Source organism: Vulpes vulpes, chromosome 3 (genome assembly GCF_048418805.1).
Source record: "Vulpes vulpes isolate BD-2025 chromosome 3, VulVul3, whole genome shotgun sequence".
NCBI lineage: Eukaryota > Metazoa > Chordata > Mammalia > Carnivora > Canidae > Vulpes > Vulpes vulpes.
This window is the reverse complement of record NC_132782.1, coordinates 108,301,524-108,318,684: the sequence shown is the minus strand read 5'-3', so window position 1 is coordinate 108,318,684 and position 17,161 is coordinate 108,301,524. Positions and strand designations below refer to the sequence as shown.

The following is a 17,161-nucleotide window of genomic DNA, read 5'->3' as shown; positions in this document are numbered from 1 at the left end:
TGAACCTCAACTTCCCACCCGTAAAATGTGGGTGTTTCAGGGGATGGCTGTGGTGCCAGGCAGGACAGTCTGGGCTGCTCTTCGTGGTTTTGTCCTTGCCCTCCAGCCTCAGGGCCTTCCTGGGCTTTTCACCACCCCCCTGGAAGAGCCCAAGTCCGCTCTCCTAGTCCTGCTCTCGGGGACCTTCCTGGGTCCCTCCCAGCTCCCCACAGCCTCCGGTGCCCAGTGTACACCTCTGCAGAGGTTCAGCGCCAGCAAGGGCCAGGTGGAAGTCAAAACGGAGCCAGCCCACAGCTGTCTCTCCCTGCAGGTGGCTCCCAAAGGGATGTCCCAGCTCATCACCATGTCCTGCGGCTCCTGCTCCAATGAAAATGCCTTTAAGACGATCTTCATGTGGTACCGGGTGAGATTTGGGGCATGAGCATGTGCGCGCGCACACACACACATACACACGGGCTCCCCACCCCCAGCCGCACACTCGCCCCTTGTCCAGCTGTGCATCCTACCTGGCCGGAGTACGGAACAGCAGTGACCATGGTTAAAACCCAGAGAGGGCCACTGCCTGGACGGGGCTTCCCAAACATCCCACGGTGGGTGGCGCAAGGAGCTGAGTTACCCAGTGTAATTACACTGGTTTCCTTGGCATAACACACCTCAGCAGCTCTTAGTTGTTCCGATGGAAGAATAATGCACCTGTGTGTTCCTCTACTTACTCTGCTGTGAGCACAATGAACCCTCTCGTGCTTTGGTGCATAGGTGCACCAGGCAGTGTATAGGATCAGCCCCGAGAAAGCACTCGCTAGGAATCCAAACTGAACATGGGTTTGCATACAAAGTGGAAGCCCCTCCTCCCCCCGGAGAGTCTGAGATTTCGTCTATTGTGTTTTGTCAGAACAAGGAAAGGGGTCAAACGGGTTTCTCCAAAGAGGAGCTGGAGACGTGCATGATCAACCAGGTAAGCACGGCGGGCCCTTCCGCCCAGGCCATGGGACAGCTGCCACAGCCCCTCCAGCTGGTGCTGGCTGATGGACCCCAGGCTCTCGGGGAGCTCAGGCTGCGCAGCTTCCACAACAGAGATGTATTTTCTCCCAGTTCAGGAGGCTGGAGTCCTAGGGCCAGCTCAGTTCAGTTCCCTGGGACAGGCTCTCTGCATGGCTCATAGACGGTGCCTTCTCACCGTGTCCTCATGTACCCAAGTGCCTCATGTGCAGGCGCCCTGATGCCACCACCAGGACCCCCCCCCATCCCTAACCACCTCCCAAAGGCCCCTCCTCCAGACACGATCACAGTGAGGGTGAAGGCTTCCACACAGATATCTGGGAGGCGCACAGACATTGTGTCCCTACCGAGGGATCCCCAAGCATTCCCACTCCCTGGTTCATCCCCCTGGCATCAGGGCTGAGTGGGGCCCTTCCTGGCCAGCACTCATCAGTTTCCCAGGACAGCTGCCTGAATTTGACTGAGGAGCCTTTAATATATTTTCTAGAATCATCCAAAATGTCAGCACAGAGGCACGTACAGGGGCATTCTCCCCATTGGCGCTTATAGTCGTGATAACCAGGAAAGATTGGGAACCACTTGTATATCCAGTTACGGGGGATGGGGGACAGAGTGTAGGGGTTCCAAATGGAACCCCAGCAGTCCAAAGAGGCGCCAAAGAAGCCGGTGTCGGAGGCGGGGGCTGGCGGTGGGGGTACAGGGAGAACCGGGTGGGTGGGTGCCAACCTCCCCGGCCAGCTTCAACCAGACCAGGCCTGTCCTCCCTCATTCAGTGATTTAGACAGAAGTGTCTGCTGAAAAAAAAAAAAAAATCAAGAGCCACTATACTCAGTGACCCCCTGCACATACCCACAGCAAAAATAGTCACAAAGGGTTTCTCTTGGCCTGGAGACACACATGCTATAATTCAGTGAAAACAGTGGAGGTAAATCGCACAGACACTGTGCTGTCAACCATGTAAATAAATACACGAGAGATTACCGGAAGAAATCCTGCTAATACTTTTACAGTGAGCTGCTCTGGGTGGTAAGGTTGTTTTTGGTTTCTTTGCATGCTTCCTTATTTTTTTTTTTTTTTTTCCTAATCTACCCCTTTCTCTGTGTTCATACAAACCTGCACAAACTTAAGCGTTTTCTTTTTCCTTCTGGCCATCTTTGAAAGCAGTGGATTGTGCCGACTCTCAGTCTCATCCGACACCCACAGGCATCTTGTTCCATCAACGTTTTTAGATCCCGTTGCTCACATTTAGTGGCTGCATCCGGGCAAACAAGGAAAATGACAGGAGTGTATTCCAGAGTTTGTGTGGAGGCAGGGGGGTGCTTTCCTGGAAGTCTCAGGGACCCGGAGATGAGCCAGCCTGAGAAAACACTGTGTGCGCCTCCCAGCAGTAACCCTGGGTCCCAGGGTTACTTCTGCAGCCCAGAGTCGGCCTGAAGCCACTGGAAACAGGTCTGGCCAGGTTAGGGGGTTGGGAAACAAGGCTGATGTGCCATCGGCAGGGAGTTCCTGCGTCCCTCCCAAGCCCAGGGCAGCCGCTGTAGGAGGAGGCCACAGCCCCGCAGACCCCTTCCAAGGGCCCAGAGCACTTCTGGTGAGATGCCTGGTCCAGCCCCGTGTCCCAGGAGGCACCCAGCCCCCCTGGAGCAGTGGAAGCCAGAGTAGTCCGCTGGCACGAGGAGTTCAAAACTCCAAAGCCCCCGCAGCCCAGCAGGGGACGTCGGGGCATAAGGCAGCGTTGGGCCCGGGGCAGCTTGCTCACCCAGCCTTTGTGCTCGGCCACCTGCTCTCGCCACGGGAGGAGCCCGGATGATGCAGAGCGTGTGAGAAGCCAGAAGTTTAGATACTTATATGAAATCTCTCGATTAAAGAATTTTTTACTTGACTTCATGGGCAAAACAAAACGCCTGTGGGCTGGATGCCAGACCTGCGGGCTCAGTCTGTAACCTGGTCCTGAGAAGGGAGCGCAGTTCTTCCGATGCACGTGTGTTCTGCTAGGTGTGCAGGGCCAACAGTACAGCCCCCATCCCTACCGCAGTGACTGACAACCACCGTTTCTTGGTCCTAGGCCCCCGGCTGCCCCGAGTACAGCATCCTCTCCTTCATGGGCGCGTTCCACGGGAGGACCATGGGTAAGAAGGACCCGGCGTGATCCCCCGGTGGCAGTTAGGGTACGAGTGACAGCAGCAACCGTAGTGACGCTTGCCGTAGCTCCCACCCTGACAGTTTTCACGTAGTATCTCACTGACTCCACACCTTTCTCTGCAGAGGGGGTGGTTGGGGATTGTCATTCCCGCTTCACAGACGTGGAAACCAAGACTCCGCAAAGAAGGAACATCCCAAGGCCATCCAGTGGCAGAGCCAGGACTTAAACCCTGGCTCTGTGCCTCCAAAGCCTGGGCTTCATCTGTGATGATTCAGAAAGTAGAGCACATGCATATGCACATACACGCATGCACACACGCACGCATGCACATGCACACACGGGCCCACGGGTTCTGCTTTAGCTTAGGGGTGTCACCAGAACTGCAGGCAGCAGGCCTCCCTGGGTGTTGGAAGACGTGGCCTGCACTGCCCGTCATCTCCTTTTCAAAGACTGTTCCTCCTACGTCCCCAAGCCAACCACCTTCTGTTTTGCTGGCCTAGGATGTTTAGCGACCACACACTCCAAAGCTATTCATAAGATCGACATCCCTTCCTTCGACTGGCCCATCGCTCCGTTCCCACGGCTGAAATACCCTCTGGAAGAGTTTGTGAAAGAGAACCAGCAAGAAGAAGCCCGCTGCCTGGAAGAGGTAACCTGGGACCGTGCACATTCTCCCGCCCCGTCTCCTTACCCCCGGGGAGGAGGAGCACAGAGTTCACCCGGGACCCTCGTGGCAGTCTCTGGGGGGGACGCGGAGACAAATGCCTTATGTCCCAAATGTTCCACATCAGGAAAAGTAATGAGACACCTTGATTTTGCCTCCTGGCATCCATCTCCCTGTTTCGGGTACTGATACCTTATCGTTTAAGCTTCTTTGGGGGCAGGCTTCGCTGACTCCAGAAAAAGACAGACTTTATGAGGCTGTGGCGCAGCCCATAGGAAAAGTGGATGCCTGGGACCCTGGAGCCCACCGCTTTCCAGCCTTCTCCCAAGTGCTGGGGCTGCTTTGGGGTTGCAGCAGGGGCAGGCCAGGGACTGGGGACGGGCAGCGCCGCAACCAGCAGCCATCCTTTAATCTGTTCCACATACTGGGGTTCCATGTTAGGCACTGGACAGAGTCTTCACTGGGGAAAAGAAGCTGGAAACTCTTCAGGTTTGGAATTTGAGCTCAAAAGAGGCTGATTTGAGGCTGGTCAGCCTCTTAGACTTGTCATCCTTTTCAGTTAATAATTAACATGTCCTGGGTGGGAAGCAAGGTGCTGGGTGCTGGGTACTTGTGGCAAATAAAAGAGACAAGACAATGGAGGCCACTGCAGCCCTGTCCAATAGAAATATTTAGCTACACGTCATTGCAGTTTTTCTAGAAATCACAGTTTTTTAAACAAATACGTATCCGAGAATCTGCACAGAAGGGACTCTCTTATCAGTAATGGTCTCACACTAATGACCCTGTAGCAACAGCGGTGGCAGCAGCCACCCCTTCTTTACACCCGACCCTGTGCTGAGTGGTCTCATTCAGTCCCCCCACCTCCGGGGCCAGCACCCTGAGTTTCTCCCCCAGGTGCTAGCACCAGGCCCAAGTCGGGCACATTCCCACCCACACGAGCGGCTCTGAATGGATGTGACGAACACACGTTTAGCATCGCTTCAGGGGTAGGGGGTGGAACCCACCTGCCCACCCGCAGATGCTGCTCTGGGGTTCCCGCCAACTGTTGTTACTTGTCCCCTGGGAACACAGGTGGAGGATCTGATTGTGAAATATCGGAAAAAGAAGAAGACAGTGGCCGGGATCATCGTGGAGCCCATCCAGTCTGAGGGCGGAGACAACCACGCGTCCGACGACTTCTTCCGGAAGCTGAGAGACATCTCCAGGAAGGTCAGTGCACAGGGCACAGGGCCTGTTGGGGCCATGGGCCCTCTGCAGTGTGTTTTCCAGAGCAGAGGGTTAGCCCTGGGATCCTTGCCCATGTCCAGAAGGTCAGAGGCTTCCTGGTGGCCTCACGGCATTGGAGGCAGGAACAAGGGAGGGAGTTTCTCCGTAAAACCTCACTGCAGACTCAGCCTCCACCTGCCAGCTAGTCAGGGACGTTCCCCATCAAGGGAAGGCCTCGGTCTCCTCCTTGTCTCTCTCCAGACCCATCTCCTCTTGCAGCCCAGTGTGGTCCACACTCAACAGACACCAAATGAGCAGACTCTAGGTTAATACCACGTGTTTACATGTGCAACTGGCACATCTAACCAGTAAGATGAGTTGCTCTAAACACAGATTCTCAGCAAGTAGTAGTCGGGGTGGTGAGCAGAACTGGCCACAGGCCAGCTGGAGCCTGGGAGGCAGGCGTCGGCCACTCTGCTGGAGGAAGAAGACCCTGCGGGGCCTGAAGCCCAATGCAGCGCTGCCACGCTTCCATTCAGGACGTCCTAAAGTGACCGTCCTATCCCAGCTCAGCAGTCTGAGGACAGGTTCAGACCCCGCTGCGGCAGAGCTGCTCTGCAGGCCCAGGAGCGGGGGCTTGGTCCACAGGCCAGAAGGCAGTGTGCCTCTGGGTGGACGCCGGGTCCCAGGCTGGTCCAGGGCTGGTCCTCGGTGGTGGGTGCTGATGTGCCCCTTGTCTCCCATCCTGACCAGCACGGCTGTGCCTTCTTGGTGGATGAGGTCCAGACAGGAGGCGGCTGCACCGGCAAGTTCTGGGCCCATGAGCACTGGGGCTTGGCTGACCCAGCGGATGTGATGACCTTCAGCAAGAAGATGATGACCGGGGGCTTCTTCCACAAGGAGGAGTTCAGGCCCAATGCCGTGAGTAGCTGCCTGCCCTCCCTTGGCTCACCACCCCTGGCTCTTCCTCCAGACCAGGAGCAGAGGGGACCCCGGCCGGGTCACACCACTCCTGACCCATGTAATTAGCCGGTGGTTATGCTCACCCAGCTCTGAGCAGGGCGATTTCCTTGCAGCCACCGTCAGTCCCCTGCTTCCCACGTGCCCATACCATAGTGTTGGTAGCTGCTGCCGTGAACTGAGCACGTGCTCTGTGGCCGGCCCAGTACTTTTAATTCTCCCAGCAATCTAAGCAAGTAGGTGTTATTTTTCTCTCCTACTTTACTAATGAGGAATCAGGTGCAGAGAGCTTAAGTAAGTTGTCCAAGGTCACATATCCTATGAAGTGACAAAGCCAGGATTCAAACATGGAGCCCACGCTCTAAACCACTGCACTGTACTGCCAGGTATCCACGGGGATGCTCATACGTACAGGCACACAGTTATCAGGGGCCTAGGACCCTTTCCTCCACCATTCCTGCCTGTGCCTTCCACACTCAAGGTTGCCTCATGATCCAAAATCACTGCTGGAGCTCCAGCCATCACATACCAATTCCAAGCAGAAGGAAAAAAAAAAGGAGGGAAGGACAAAGTGGCCCCCGTCTTGTCTTTAGAAAGCAGCCTTCCCAGAAATCCCACGATATTTCTGTTTCTAACACTTTGACTGAGATCTGGTCACGCGGCCACTCCTGTCTGCAAGGGAGGCTGGGAAGTGTGTTTTCGGTGTCTCCCCTGACACCTGCATACTTCATGGAGGAATAAAGTGGCCATCGAGCCTCTCCTGACTCCACCACCATATTTTCTGGGACAAATCCCGTACCTTCTCAGACTTGGCTCCTTTGTATAAAGTGAGGTCACCGTAGTTACGGGCTGACTGTCGTGGCTTCCCCAGGACCGAGGGACTGTCCGGGGCATGGGCCAGCTTGGCCTCCCCAGCAGCAGCCCCTAGCTGTAGGAAAGTACCCAGGGAGATGCCGTGTGTTGCCCTCCCTGAGCTTGGTCGATGCTCGCCGGGCTCGTTTCTCTCCTAAAGGAGGGACGGGTGTGTCTGAGGGAAGCGGGGGGCCCTCCAGGATCTGCCTGTGTGTGAGCCCCTCCGACGCCCCGTTCCAGCCCTACCGGATCTTTAACACCTGGCTCGGGGACCCGTCCAAGAACCTGCTGCTGGCCGAGGTCATCAACATCATCAAGCGGGAGGACCTGCTGAATAACGCAGCCCATGCCGGGAAGGCCCTGCTAACGGGGCTGCTGGACCTGCAGGTACCCCCGACCCCGGCCGCGGCTCCCCCCACCCCCGCCACCATCTCCCATTCCTAGGGGCTCCATCCCTCCCCCACTCCCAGTTCCTGGTTCCCTTTGATGCCAAGTGTAAGCATCCGTCGCCCCACTCACATTCCCCGCAGCGTGTCGCCTCGTCCCACCTCTTACACGCCACCCCGCAGCAGCGCCGTCAACAGGAGACGTGGGAAGCCCCAGAAGCCATTTTAAACGTTCTAGTAACCAAACAATAAAAGGGAAGGAGGCAAAGTTAGTAATGACAGAGTTTCCTGACCCATTACACCCTGACTTGAGCCTGCCGTCAGCACAGAAAATACCGAAGGGGGCATTTCGCGTTGCCTTCCGTGTACCAAGACTTCGCCATCCAGCCCATCCTTCACCCTGACACCCTGGCACAGCTCCCCTTGGACTTGTCGCATTTCAGGCCACGTGTGGCCACCGCGCGGGACAGGACAGCTCCCGGTTACGCTCGCTTGTCTTTGTTACTTCATGCTCCCTGCCTGCCGCCTGCCACCTGCCCCCACCCAACACACACATGCACAGGCATGTGCACACACACACATGTGACTCTCCCAGACGGGGCGGGGGCCGTTGGGGGCCCAGTCCAGCCCAGGAGCTGGAGGAGAGATGACTCTCCAGCGCACTGGTCAGAGAGCCCTTCTGCTGGGATCTGAGCGGAACCACCAAGGGGTGATGGCCGTGGTGGTGGTGGTGGTGAGGGGGGGGTCAGTTGGTGGTGGTAACAGCTTCCATTTATTGAGTGCCCGCTGCATGCCCAGACTGGAACAGGGGCTCTCGTACGCCCGTGGAGTTAAGTCCAGTACCAATACAGTGAGTGGAGCCACCATTACTATCCCAATTTTACAGAAGAGGAAACTGAGGCGTGGAGGGCTAGTAGCTTGTCCAGAGTGACGCAGAGTGGCACCCATGGGCTTGGAAGCTGATTCTGGTGGACTTCAAAGGCCGAGTTCTGCAGGTGCCTGGGTGGCTCAGGTGGTTAAGCATCTGACCCTTGATCTCAGCTCAGGTTGTTTTGGGTTTTTTTTTTAAAGATTTTATTTATTTATTCCTGAGAATACACAGAGAGGAGAAAGAGAGAGAGAGGCAGAGGGAGAAGCAGGCTCCATGCAGGGAGCCCGACGTGGGACTTGATCCCGGGTCTCCAGCACCACCCCCTGAGCCGTAGGCAGCGCTAAACCACTGAGCCACCGGGGCTGCCCTCAGCTCAGGTCTTGATCTCAGGGTCGTGAGCTGGACACGCTGGGCACCGAGCCTACTTTAAAAAAAAGTCATGTCTCTGCCGGTGTTTACCTCTCTGATGTGATCAAGGACCTAATGATAATTGTTATTTCCGTTAATTGAGAACTTGCTAAGCCCCAAGCATTGTGTTAAGAGCGTTATCTCATGTAATCCTCAGAATAGGTGGACTTCTCCTCCGAAGGAGGAGAAGAAAGCCAGCCCACCCCCATTAAATTTTTTTTTTTTTAATTTATGATAGTCATACAGAGAGAAAGAGAGAGAGGCAGAGACACAAGTAGAGGGAGAAGCAGGCTCCATGCACCGGGAGCCTGATGTGGGATTCGATCCCGGGTCTCCAGGATCGCGCCCTGGGCCAAAGGCAGGCGCCAAACCGCTGCGCCACCCAGGGATCCCCCCATTAAATTTAAATTCCAGTAGTCTGAGGCCCAGGGGGCAGGCACAGGACTTGGCTCCAGACACGGGGCAGTGGCAGGAGCTCCGGACACCCTCCCCCCACAACATCCCAAGGTAGGGATACCAGATTTAACAAATCATAATACAACACCACCAGTTAAATTTGGAAAATAGCAACTAATTTCTTTCTGGCGTGAGTATATCCCATGTACCATTTGGGACATACTTATACTAAATTATAAGTTGTTGATCTGAAATTCAGATTTAACTAGGTCATCCCGCATTTTTTTTTTCAGGCACCCCTAGCTCAGAACAATTTGAACTTAGGAAAACATAATGATGCTCATTTTCTGGGTGAGAAATGGGAGGCCTGGGGAGGTGAGCAGCAAGGAGGCCAGGCTTTAACCCCAGTCCCGCCTGACTGCGTACTCTGAACGGGTAAAGTGTGGCTCTTGGAACAGCTGAGACCCTCCAGCAGGTGCAGTGGGTGGGCTCTGTGTAGAATTTCTTTTTCTTTCTCTCCTCCTGGGCTGGATTTGCATTTTAACTGGAGTTGGGTAGAGGTGGGTCTAGGAAAAGCCTTTGCAAGAGTTGTGCCCTTCCTTCCTCCCTCCCTCCTCCCTGCCTCCCCAGATGAGGGTTCTGTGGAAACCTCCCGGAGCCAACACTGGCCGCTCACTTTGGGGGGCCCCAGAGGCTCATCTAAAGGGATGGAAGGGGAGAGGGCCCTGTCAGGACCCTACAAAGCTTTAGGCAAGGAGGAGTTACAGAACACCCCAAAACGATGAGCCAGACAAATGGGTGAAACAAAAGGATGCCTGTGGATATGGAACAATAGTTGAGGCCCTGCCATGAGGAGGGGTTGGGAGGGAGCTCCACATCCTGCACTGATTAATCAGGTCAGCGGACACTCAGCACACGTGTGCATGTGTGTGTAGATGAGACCATGTCCCCAGAGACAACAAGAATATGGGACTTGGGCAGCCCCGGTGGCGCAGCAGTTTAGCGCCGCCTGCAGCCCAGGGCGTGATCTGGAGACCCTGGATCGAATCCCACGTCGGGCTCTCTGCGTGGAGCCTGCTTCTCTCTCTGCCTCTCTCTCTCTCTCTCTGCATCTCTATGAATAAATAAATAAAATATTTTTTAAAAAAAAGAATATGGGACTTGTGGGTGGCTCGGTCCGTGAAGTGTCTGCCTTCAGCTCAGGTCATGATCCCAGGGTCCTGGGATGGAGCCCCAGGTCGGGCTCCCTGCTCAGCGGGGAGCCTGCTTCTCCCTCTGCCTCTGTCCTTCCCCCTGCTTGTGCTCGCTTACTCTTTCATTCTCTCTCTCTCTCTCTCTCAAATAAATAGTTGAAACCTTTAAAAATAGAGGAGGGGGGAATATATTTGAAGCGCTGCCTCCCAGCCAATAGGCAGGTGCCCAAACGAGCAGAGAAAGTGCTGGAGTGACTGCCAAGCCTCAGTTTCCCCACCTGTGGAGACCAAAGGGGCCCTCCTCTGCTGGTGGATCAAGGATTCAAGACCCTGCTTGTAAGTGCCTAGCACAGCGCCTGGCACACACATGGGCCCTTACCACCACCAGAAAGTGGCATCATCTCCACTCTCCACCGAGGGACTGCAATGAGATGACACTTGCCCCTCAGCTCTGCCCTCACTGTCCTGAGGTTTTTGTTTTTGTTTTTTAAGATTTATTTATTTTAGGGGGGCAGAGAGAGAATCGATCCCACAACCCCAAGATGAGGACCTGAGCCCAAATCAAGAATCAGATGCTTCCCCGACTGAGCCACCAAGCACCCCTGCCCTGAGATTAGTTTGGGTCATGCCTTCGCATGGACACTGGAGTGGGGAAGGAGCAAGATCTCCCACACCCAGTGGCTGTAGCTGGGAAGCTAACTTCCTCAGGCTGCTGGGCAAATGACCAGCTGGGTCATTTAAAACAAGAATTCATTCTCTTGCCGTTCTGGAGACCAGAGTCCGAAGCCGAGGTAGCAGCATAGGCACTGATTCTGGAGGCTCAGAGGGAGAACCCATCCCACGCCCTGCCCGGCTTCTGGAGGTTGCCAACCATCCTCGGCAGCCTCCGCCTGTGGGAACCCAGTCCAGCCTCTGCATGCCCGTGTCTCTGTCCAGACCTCCCTCCTATAAGGACACCAGTCCTTGGTGTTAGGGCCACTCCTATGCAGTGTGGCCTCCCCCCAACCTAATTCCATCAGCAAAGACTCTACTTCAAAGTAGGGCCACATTCACAGGTTCCAGGTGGGCATGACCTCGGGGAGGGAGCACCATTCAAGCCAGCACCCCGTCTCAGAGCCTGGAGTGAGGATGAGCTTCCTCTCCTGCCAGAACCACAGCTTCTCTAGAGGAAGCGCAGATAAAGATGGCGAACGTCCTCTGAGCCCCTGCCAGGGGCCAGGCCTGGCGCTTGACACAGAGATCTTGTGTCGCTGAATTCCCACCATGGCCCATTGGGAGACGACAGAAGCTTCAGCTTACAGAAGAGGAAACTGAGGCACAGGCCACTTGCCTGACTGGCCCAAGGGTGCATCAGGAGAAAGAGGCAGAGCAGATTTGGGACTCGGGACTGGAGGTGTCCCCAGCCAGAGCCCATAACCCCACCACCATCCTGCCAGACCCGGGGGAGCACCGCACAGGTGACAGGCTTTGACGCCGCCTTTTCCCCCCATTGCAGGCCCGGTACCCCCAGTTCATCAGCAGAGTGAGAGGACGAGGCACCTTCTGCTCCTTCGACACTCCCGATGAAACCATTCGGAATAAACTCATTCTAATGGCCAGAAACAAAGGTAAGCGAACAGGACCGGGAGCCAAGCTTCACCAGGGTCCCAGGTCACCTGGTGACAGTGCTGCTCGGGGTGCCTTGGGGCACGGGCCAGCAGGGGGTGCCTGGAGCTGAAAACAGTCCGGGTGCTCTTTCTCAAAAGAAGGGAAAGAGGCCGCCGGGATGTCCTTACACACTCACTCCGTAGCTATTCACGGAGCCGGTGAGTTGCAGCAACACGGGAGAGAACTGAGACGGGAGTGAACTAGACCATCAGGGCCCTTCCTTCAAGGAGCTTCTGGCCTAGCAGGCGGGGACAGGGGAGACAGCGTCCCTAAACCACTGGCTGCAGGTCCCAGCAAGGAGGACGGGGTAGGATGGAGAATCGGGGCGGGGGGCGGGGGGGGGGGCAAGCTCAAAGCCAGGAAATCAGGAGAGGCTTCCTTGAGGAGGAGGCAGAGGCGTGTGCAGTTGTCTGAGGCCCGACAGAGCCCCTGGAGGCCAGGAAGCCTCTAGAACAGAGGGTGAGGAGGGGTTGCCAGGTGCACATCACCGTGGCCTGTGGAGCCCGTCCAAGAGGCTGGGCTCCTCCCTGGGCTGGGGGGAGCCGCGGGGAGGCTCAGTGGGGTCGGAGTGCGCGGGCAGAGGGCCCGAGGTGGGTCAGGCCCAGACGGGCCCTTTGCATCTCAGGATCCCTGAGGGGCAGGGCTAACCTGCCTCGTCCTTAAAGTGAGGAAGTGGGTTTTGCAGGTGCTGTGAGGCCTCGACCAGGGCACCCAGCCAGTCAGTGCAGAAGCTGCGGGACCCCAAATCAGCAGACCCGGCCCCCCTGGGGACAGCCCGGCCCCCGCACCTGCTGCCTGCCTGCCTGCCCTTCTGTCCTTTCCCTGTTTGCTTCTTTCCTTCCCAACCCCACCACGAGGTTCTGGAAGGCGAGGACTTTGCCTTGGGACTTGGGTCTCAGTGGGCCTGGCTGGGGGCAGCAGCGGGGGCAGCAGCGCAGGCATGTGAGGTGGGAGGCGGGAGGGAGAGAGGGGAGGGAGAGAGAGAGAGCCTGCTGGGCAGGCGGGTGGAGGGAGTGCGGCTCTGTGCCCCCCCCTGCTGACCCCCTCCTGCCTCTGCTTTCAGGCGTGGTGTTGGGAGGCTGCGGGGACAAATCCATTCGATTCCGCCCCACTCTGGTCTTCAGGGATCACCACGCACACCTGTTCCTCAATATTTTCAGCGACATCTTAGCAGACTTCAAGTAAAGAAGCCATTTCCACTACGCAATGAGAAAGCCCTGATCTCAACTGTTGTCAAATTGATTAGTTTGCCTAATTCATGTCTTCACTTAAAGTATCAGAGGCGAATGTGTAAACTGAAGGGTTCTTCGTGGGAAGGGGATGTTCGTGGTGGCTTGGGGGGGGTGGGGGCGGGCGGGAGGGGATGGTTTTGATTTTCCTCCCTGCAGAGCCAATGATGCACATTGGTCTAAGCCCAGAAATTCTTGCGTGAGCCCTGGACGTCGTCTTAGGCAGGGGCCGTGAGGGTCCTGTGGCCATGGATCTGCCGGCCTTGACCCCCCACGGTTTCTTTGGAAGCCAGGCAAGGGAATGACAGCTGCTCCTGGGACTGGGGGCTGGGACCTGTGGGTTCCGGTCCCCCTCAAGTGCCATATTCTGTGATGGAGGATGCTGGCCCCCCTCACCCTATGCAGACAGATGTGCTGTCCCCTGCCCGCCCGGCCTTGGAGCCCTGAGCAGGTCCCATGCACAGTTCAGTGAAGGACAGGTCAGATGGCACGCAGGCAGGACAGCAAGGACAGCAGGCTTGAGCTTGCAGTGTGGGGAGGGGCTCTGTGGCCTCCCTACGACGGGCCACTCTGCTCTGTGCAGCTGGGGATCCTCTAAACTGTGAATTCTGTCCTGGGCGGGGCTTTGCCTCGGAGCATCTCCAGGTGCCATCGGCGGCACTTCTTACCACCCTCCTGTCCCCAAACTCTGTCCCCTCTGTGACCTGTCATCCCAGGCCTCAGGGTGGGGGGCACAGCCTGAGCATCCACAGGGACACGCAGGAGCCAAAAGGTCGGAAGCACAAGCCAGTCGCCCGGAGCGGAAGCCCAGGGCCTGGGGCAGCAGGGCCACCTCCTCCTGCATCCCCGGGCATCTGGGGTCTGACTTGTGGACCCCACGCCCGGGGGCTCTGTCTCTAACTTCTCCTCCACCTCTGCTCCACCTGTGAGCAGCCCCGCAGGATGGCAAAGCTGTGCGCAGCTCCTCCATCGCAGGGAATCCGCCTCTGAACTAGATTTCTTCTCGAGGGAAGCACTGTGCGTGCAGGCGCCAGAGCTCCACGCAGAATAAAGATCGCCTGTTGGTCCAAGGTGGTCTCCTTGTACTTGCCACCCCGGGTGAGAGGTCTTCCCGACGTAAAGGGTACGTAGATTACCAGGCAGATGAGGGCTACGTGCTTAGTTGGACTGGTGCTGAGGCTAAGGGGCCTCTTGTGGAGGCAAGACATTCCTGGAACCGAGGTGACCCCAGACGCTCCTAAAAAGAGCATCTGGTTGTCCCACAGCAACGGTCTGGTGTTCGGTGGGCGGACTCGGGAAGCCTGGCCCTCCCCGCCCGATAGGAAGCGCTCCATCTCCAGGTGCGTGGCCGGCCGCCTCAGGGGTGGACATACCAAGGTTTTCAGTCCAGTACTTTGCTCTCCTAATAACTAATCATCCAAAGACCTCAAGCTGGTGGTGGTTGTCTCGTTGTCTCTCTTTCTTTTCTGCTTCCACCCTCCAGCAGACTCGGTCATTGACCTATTTCTGTAGAGAATGAAAGGCACCGGCACGTCTAACAGGCACGGTCAGAGCCACGGGCCGTGTGCGCTGTGCATCTCGCAGTCCACGCTAGCCGTTGCTGTTAAGAAGGACTCTGGTCTTGGGCAAGGCTGTCCGGGCGCGCTGTCCCCCTCTCTGTGCACGGTGTCGCTGGTTCGTGTACCCATCCGTTTACTCTCACTCCTTCAGGGAACTTTCATCAAGCCCCTGCTCCACCCCGGGCCCAGGGCTAAGTACTAGGAGTACAAGGGGAAACGCAGCATAGTCCCTGCTCTCAAGAGACTCCTGTGTCACTGGGGACGACAGACCCTTAAGCCAGCAATCAAAGCCGAGCAGCAAGTGCTGTAACAGACGCGGGGGAAGACGGGGAAATCAGACGGAGTGCCAGTCAGGGTCAGGAGGCTTCGGGGAGACAGTAGCACTTGAGCAGGCTTTTTTGTAGAACGAGCAAGAGTTCTCCAAGCAGACGAGGCAAGGAGGAGGCGGAGGAGTGTCGCAGAGACAGGAACAGCACGTTCACAGACACATCAGTCCACGGTCTCCCACCTTTCACTGGGGTTCCAGATCCCACAGGCAATATCCCAAGATTCCAAGGCCTTATTCAACAAACAAGCCAGATGCAAACCAAACCATAATTCATTTATTGGCATAAGTATGCTTTCTCTGGAGAACCCTAGCGCTGGATGCAGACGCTCGGTTAAAGGTTCCCAGAGTCTGACAGGTTTGCAAGCCCGGCCGCAACCAGAAACTCCGCTCTCTTCGGTGGAGGGAGTGGGCTATACATATTTTGTTCTCTCCCACGGGGCCAGCGTAGAGGAATGACATCGTTTCACCTGGAAAGTCATTTCCAGACTTACTCCTTACCAAGGGAAGTTACTTCTTGTGAAACTTTTTAAGCCATTTACCAACACACTCTCGTTGGCTCAGGGCATAACAGGAGTTCCCGAGGCATCCTCTCTTGGGGGGTGGGGGTCAAGCTGGAAGAACTTCAAGGCAAAGAACTCTCGGTGGGGCTCAAGCCTGTAGGGGGAGAGGTGGGTAAGGCAGGGAGCCCAGCCAACAGCTTGCCACCTGGGGCGGGGCCCGCGGAGAGCTTCTGTGGCCGACGGTCTGGGAACGGAATCCATCTCCATCCGTGCCATAGACTTCAGTAACTATCTCTAGCGAGTCTTGTCACTTTTCCAGAAAACAAGGTCCTGTAATAGCAAGTCTTAGCACATCCTCACTTTTATTATAAATGGGTGTTTTTTTATAATTTTTACTGACACTCAGTAACCATGCAAAATTGTGCACAACATTAATATACCTGTATATCTGTACCTATCTCTATACACACACACACACACACACATCAGCTCATGGTAGAGAACCACAGCTAGGGAGTACCGCCGACTTACGCATTCAAAGTGAACTTGTTTACAGTATTCTGGTGACAGTGCCAATACATGATAAAGAAATTAACATGTCACAATGTAACTGATGACCATACGCACAATTCCGTGAATTAAATCTGTTTCCTGTGTTAATCGGTATTCTTAAATTAAAAAAAAAATTTATAATGGAAACATCTGCACGAATGTGGCCTCTTTGGGGTTGGAAACCGTTTCCTTAAGTGATTGTCTGGCAAGTACGTATTCACTACCTATTACAGACCTCTGAGGGATGTCCTGGGGGATTCGTCGGCCTGCACAAGCCTGCCTCAGGCTCAGGAAGCACCGTGAGGCCACAAATTTCACCGGAGCTCGTTGAGGACTTACCATGTGACAGGGGCCCAGGGGTGGACGAGGCGTGGTCCCTGGGCTCAGTTCATCCTCTGGCGGGGCAGAGGTCACAGCACCCCACAGGGACCGGAGTACAGGCGGACCCCGGATGCTGTGGAGGCACCAAGGGTAGGCCCCAGGTCGGAGTGGAAGTTCCATCTCCAGGGTCGAGCGGGAACTGTGAGAGACTCTGAGGAGGGATGGAAAGCAGTGCAGACCAAGAGCAAAGCTAACCGGAGGCACAAAGGCAGGGTGAGGGCAGGGCACTCAATGGTGTCATCACAGAGAGACCACAAGAGCCAGAGACCAGACCGAAGAAACAGGCAGGACTCGGCCCCAAAGGCCTTCTGCGCCCTGCCGAGAGGCCTGGCGTTCCCACGCTCTGGTGCAGGAGCTGCAGGTTCGGAGCAGGGGGTCACCCAACACGCTGAGCACTCCTGTGAAGGACAGGGAGGCCAGTCAGGAAGCGACGACAGTCAAGGTGACGTGGCGGCCCGACCTGGAAGCGGAGTCATGGGCTCCTGCCTCACCGGTGTCCCCCACGCTGCGTCAGCGACCGTGGGTGGCTCTGACTCTTCTCACCTGTAAAATGCATGGTGTGGATCATGTGGTTTTGCAGGTTCCTCCCCCACCCCGGACACTCAGCACGTCTATAAAGGAATTATCTAGAAGGCAAGATTTACCATCAAACATATTTTTCAAATAATCACATAGAGTAACGGGAGTTATCATTTGGTGAGCATCTGCTCTGTGCCAGAGTATTCTGTGGGGGCTTTATAATTTTCATGACAAACGTACCAGCTATGTACTTGTATGCTTGTTTCTAAGATGAGGAAACAAGCTCAGAGAGGTTGGGGGAACTGCCCCAAATCACACAGCTTGGAAGCCAGGATTTGAAACAGAGATGTATGTATGAAGGATGG

General features: G+C 56.0%; 1 protein-coding gene across 7 annotated transcripts in view; it reads left to right on the top strand.

Moving 5' to 3' along the window:
* Positions 1 to 16,043, top strand: part of ABAT (4-aminobutyrate aminotransferase) — a 97,681-nt gene extending 81,638 nt beyond the window's left edge. For all 7 annotated transcript variants that reach the window (XM_026003091.2, XM_026003090.2, XM_072753883.1 and 4 more), the window contains 9 exons: positions 311 to 403; positions 893 to 955; positions 3,065 to 3,128; positions 3,643 to 3,791; positions 4,881 to 5,018; positions 5,769 to 5,936; positions 7,068 to 7,214; positions 11,577 to 11,688; positions 12,792 to 16,043. In XM_026003091.2, coding sequence (XP_025858876.2) covers positions 311 to 403; positions 893 to 955; positions 3,065 to 3,128; positions 3,643 to 3,791; positions 4,881 to 5,018; positions 5,769 to 5,936; positions 7,068 to 7,214; positions 11,577 to 11,688; positions 12,792 to 12,913 — 1,056 coding nt within the window. In that variant the 3' untranslated portion in view covers positions 12,914 to 16,043. The remainder of the gene's footprint in view (positions 1 to 310; positions 404 to 892; positions 956 to 3,064; positions 3,129 to 3,642; positions 3,792 to 4,880; positions 5,019 to 5,768; positions 5,937 to 7,067; positions 7,215 to 11,576; positions 11,689 to 12,791) is intronic.
* The last annotated feature ends 1,118 nt before the right edge of the window (positions 16,044 to 17,161 follow it).